Genomic DNA, 5,000 nt, shown 5'->3' with positions numbered 1-5,000 from the left:
TTGCTGTGTGCCGTTGGGAGCTGTTGCACGAGAGCATAAAAGGCGAAATATTTGTAAGTTCTCACGTACAGATTTTTTTGTTTTTTGTTAAAATGGACAAAATCAGGAAAGGAAGTGATCTACGGAAAGAAAAATGGGGGTCACCGAGCATTTAAGAGAGTAAAATCGCTGCGAAGTTCTCAAAGCGATGTCTATTCGCACTGTCACGCCATTGCGTGATATTTCCGAGAAGACCTGGGTCCACAGCTAGCCCATGATGCCACATGCTTTCTTGTTCCATTCTTGTGGAAAATGTTTGCGCCTTTAGCATCGTGTTTACCTTCGTGGTCTGCAATATATGACGTGTGCGTGACATGTGCGAAAATATGCGCAGTAGCAATGGGCGCGAACGTCCTTAAATAAAGTTCCTTTACTTTTTTTTCCTTTCCTTGGTCCAAATTTGGAGCCAAGAACTCCCAACATTTCTTTTGCTCCGTGATCGCCGAAGTCTAGCTCAAAAATGTTGGATCCAAGAACGAAAGGATATATGTGAAATGAATCCAGTTGTGAAACGAAACCCCCCGTTGAAGTACTGAATTTTTCAGGCTTCTCTACGCAATTGCTAAAATTGCGTCCATAACTGCGAGGATCCTTTTGCACATCTCTTCCAACATTGTTGGGGTCACGCGCGCGCATTACCTATGGTCTCCATGGAGATAGCAAGCATTAATATGTTGAAAACGACATAGCACCTGAATTTTGTAAGTGTTTTTTATGGGTCTTATCCTTCCCATAATAAACTGCCCTAACCCTAACCCTTACATTTTTGGTTGTTGTTTCCTCTCCTTTTGCACACAACTGCCAACACCATCCAACATCGTCAGAACCAAGTAATTGGGAGTTGTTACATCCGTTACTGGATCCGTTTCACACGTAAAGTCACCAAATGTTACTCATGTATGTGTCACGAAGTGTCTCACCTTGTTTTGGAGTCTCCATTCTAGTCATAAACATAATATTGGACCACTCCAAAAAAAAATACCGTAATACTCTTTGTTTGGCCTCCAACATTTTGCATAAGCATTGTTTTTATTTTCTCTTGGGAACATTGAAACAATGCTCAATGCCAAATTTTTGAGGCCAAACAAAGAGTACTATGGTATTTTTGAAAGTGGCTTATTCTGGCCGTAACAATCAGTTAATAAAGCTTACATAGCCGGGAACAAGTGCCAGTACCAATTGGGGAGGTTGTAAATCAAAACAAATAAAAATAGATCAAATTAAGGTGGGAAAACTGGACTACGCGGAGAAAAAACACCTGCAGACGGCGAGTGCTGCTAAACCTGATCATCCCCTGTCAAATCAGTATTTCCCAAGAGCATATGGAAGGGAAGCCCCAGAATGTTTGACAAGTCGAATTTCACCCTCTCTTTTCACTTACTAATTATCTCCTCTTCTCTTTTTTGCAGAAATAGTTCGTCAAACACAGGATTTAAACGTTCATGTGATCATAGTTGATTACGAAAGTAACGACATAAATATAGAAGAAACGCTTGAAAGGAGTTCACTTCAGTCTTTCAATGTTGTAAAGATTCCTGCAAAGGAGAGATTTCAGAGAGCACTGGCCCTTCAGCGTGGGGCACAAACTGTTACTGACCCTCATAGTATAATTTTCCTCTCGGACCTTCATCTTAAGATCCCTCCCAAACTAATAACTACTATTCCTAAGGTAAGGAAAACTTATGAAGTTGAAACTTTCAGAGAGACCAGAGTTTTCTTAACGGCATTACAGGGCATAAGACGGCACAGACGCACAAAAACCCCTCGTTCAGCTTGGCTATGTTATTCACCAAGCCATACTCGCAGGAAAAGATGTTTGTTTATGTCGACGCATGGGTTCACGGATGTCTAAATCTAAATCTAAATTCGTAATCCACAAAGTGGGTGACCCATCATCGTGGATGATCTGAGACCTTGCCACACCACTGCAAATCCTCCGCTAAAATTTATTTGTCAATGGGTGAACGAGTGTCAGCCTGGTTGCCGAGAACTCGGTTTCTGCGACCAAGAACTCGGCAACCGCGATGGAATTTATTTTCAACTGCATTGAATGAAACAAACCTCTCTCGAGAGCTCTTTAAGGAAAGTAAATTTATCGTCAAACGTGTCTTTAAAGGTTTAAAACTAGCGAAAAACTTTGCCATCATTCACTTACCGCTAGACAGGGTTCTTGCATTTCGGTTGAAACTTGAACCTCAAACCTTAAAACGCGGGACGTCAAGATCGGAGACACGCGAGTTTCAGACGTTTGCGGTTTGCGGCAGACGAGAAAAAACGCTTAAAGGCCCGTTTAAACGGTTTCAACATTTGACCAACATTCGTTCAATAAAAGTTGAACGGATGTTGGGCAAGCGTTGGACGCAAAAACGACGTTGTGCGGAGGCCGTTCAAACGGTTCCATCATTGCGGCAACAAAAGAACCAACACTTTCGCGAAACTTGATCGTTAGGAACGAAGAACTAGAGGAACATTTGGCTCAACTGAGTGTTGAATGCAAGTTGAGTCAACTGTTGAAACCGTTTAAACGGGGCGTTAATATTTCACGTCGCCTTCGCGGCAAACGGCAAGCTGAAATTTGCGTTCGATCAAAAATCAAAGAAACTCGTTTGATTTTATTTAATTTTTTGCTTGTTACCTACACACATCGAACAAATTCTCACAAGAAAGAGACAAGTTAGTTTAAGACGATTTTCGTGGTTTTATTGCAAGCGGCAGTGTGCTGTCTGATTTAACGCTAAATCTCCCTAATTCCTTCGCTGTTCTATCATATTTCTCTTTCTTCCCTTTAGCACTGCGTTGAAGGAAAGATGGCGTTTGCTCCAGTTGTAAAACGACTACGTTGTGGCTACTACCCTGATCTGCCATTAGGCTACTGGGAGACGCTGGGATTTGGTCTTTTGGCGATCTACAAGTCGGATTTCGATCGCGTGGGTGGAATGAATATCAAGGAGTTCACGGAATGGGGCGGAGAGGACTGGGAACTACTGGATCGCATTCTCATGTCTGGATTAGAAGTCGAGAGACTAAAGATCCCGGATTTTTATCACTTTTATCACCCTGCTCTTGGCAAAAGCCATCAAAGAGTTGGTGCTTAATAAATAAGATTCATTTTGCTACATTGCCTTGTCTCTTCCACCCTTACCTTTCCTCCTTCGCCTGTCGGAGGCAGGGCTAGATAAACAATGCAAGCGACTGCGAGGACGAGAACAAGCTTTAAGTAACGTTCATTACATGCTGTATCTTTGTCTCTAAAACTTTTTCCCGGCAGACGGGACAGGAGATGGCGGGTAACATCTCTTGGAAAGGGTCTCCACTCGTCGCTGAGAAAGAACAGAAGAAATACACCTGCTCTTTGTAGATATTTCAGTTCTCGTTAAAAATAAAGAACGACAAGAATGGAAAGACCGATGAGGTAGCAGTGGTCAAACGTAAAGAAAACTGGATGTTTAGACGTCCATGTTCGAGTGCGCAATGTAATTCTAAAAAAAACATCATTTGAAATTTGGAACTTCAACGACAAACTATTTTGTCCGCAAAATCATTCTTACTAATTGTTTTTCATGCTGTGGTCTGTTTCATTCCCTGTTTCAACATCTTGTTGCCACCGTCATTGTTGTCACCGTCATTGTTGTCACCATAACCAACATCAAGTCATCGCCATGACGATGACAGATCGATCCATATCGTTTTCTTTTTGTTAGAAATTAATCAACTTATCTTAATTTAACTGTAACCATAAAAAACTCTGCGTCGATGGGTGTTCAAAAATTTTTAAATTCATTTATTAAAACAATTCTCTTGGAATACCATTTTTGTCCACAAAAAAATAACAAATTAATTAAGAGTCTCAAAACCAACGAGTGTTTAGTCGTTCGTATGGTTAAATCACAAAAATTATCGTTGATTTTCTCAAGTCAAAAATTACATCATTTCAAGAACAAATTATAAAAAAAACCTATGGTCATTGGAATTCCAGCTTGGATATCAAGATTCCATTGTTTTTGTTTTCTGCCTACGGATTCTTATACTTGACGTACAGGACAAACTTAGAGGCTGAGGGAGACAGCAGCGGGGTGGAGGCGTCTATGCGCCATGCCTGGAAGCACTTCCCACTGCTGTGACATCACGTCAAATGAGTCAAGTCGATTGGAGTACGCCTTCATCCACAGCTTTTCATTTCCACCAATTAAAAACATCTGCGAATCAATTGTGCAAGTACCACAGCCAAAGCGCGGACACGGCATGTTGGGAAGTTCAAACCACTTCCGGTTTCGTAGATCGAACATTTCAATTGAGTCAAGAGAGTAGTCACCTTGGGTGAGTCCTCCTGCTACAACCAACTTCTCACCCACCGCGACAACAGCACAACGGCGACGATGAGAATTCATGCTCGGCAATGTCTCCCACTTTTCTGTTTTCAAGTTGAAGCATTCTACTATATTTGTAGGGCGACCAAACGCATCTCCACCTGCCTGAAAATAAGGTTAATGTTGATATAAAGAATTAACAATTTTACAAGTAAAATGCCCTGCTGATTTCACTTGGAGGCAGGTCTCCAAACAAGAAATCGTTACGAAGTTAGAAACATCAACTATTACCCGTCGACTGAGACTTACCACAGCAAAGTAATCACCAATAATTGCCCCTCCACACTTGGTCCGTGCCGTGGGCATAGCAGGAGCTTTGAGCCATTTTTCCGACTTGATGTCAAACATTTCAACCGAACTAAGCTCTTTGTTATTGAATCCTCCAGCCACCACGAAGCGAGCCCGTGATTTATCAGAGGTACCACAAGGGTATGCACGAGCAGTTACCATAGAAGCCAATTTCCTCCATTCGTGTTGATTCCAGTCAAATAACGATGCACTGTCGAGAGGTTTCTTTCTACAATGACGACAAAAAAGTCGTTTAAACTAAGGAAATAAATGAGTCACTTGCAAAGCGCCATCGTTAGACGGAAA

General features: G+C 41.7%; 2 protein-coding genes across 3 annotated transcripts in view; one reads left to right on the top strand and one right to left on the bottom strand.

Moving 5' to 3' along the window:
• The window catches only part of LOC137994648 (uncharacterized), an 8,974-nt gene extending 5,695 nt beyond the window's left edge, over positions 1–3,279 (top strand). The window contains exons 4-5 of the mRNA XM_068840256.1: positions 1,449–1,708; positions 2,829–3,279. Coding sequence (XP_068696357.1) covers positions 1,449–1,708; positions 2,829–3,134 — 566 coding nt within the window. The 3' untranslated portion in view covers positions 3,135–3,279. The remainder of the gene's footprint in view (positions 1–1,448; positions 1,709–2,828) is intronic.
• Positions 3,280–3,797: 518 nt separating this feature from the next.
• Positions 3,798–5,000, bottom strand: part of LOC137994656 (kelch-like protein 8) — a 9,349-nt gene continuing 8,146 nt past the window's right edge. For both annotated transcript variants that reach the window (XM_068840270.1, XM_068840264.1), the window contains exons 3-4: positions 4,656–4,923; positions 3,798–4,511 (exon numbers count right to left, since the gene is read on the bottom strand). In XM_068840270.1, the coding sequence (XP_068696371.1) occupies positions 4,086–4,511; positions 4,656–4,923 (694 nt within the window). In that variant the 3' untranslated portion in view covers positions 3,798–4,085. The remainder of the gene's footprint in view (positions 4,512–4,655; positions 4,924–5,000) is intronic.

Source organism: Montipora foliosa, chromosome 1, assembly GCF_036669935.1.
Source record: "Montipora foliosa isolate CH-2021 chromosome 1, ASM3666993v2, whole genome shotgun sequence".
NCBI lineage: Eukaryota > Metazoa > Cnidaria > Anthozoa > Scleractinia > Acroporidae > Montipora > Montipora foliosa.
This window is presented reverse-complemented; position numbering and strand designations above follow the sequence as displayed.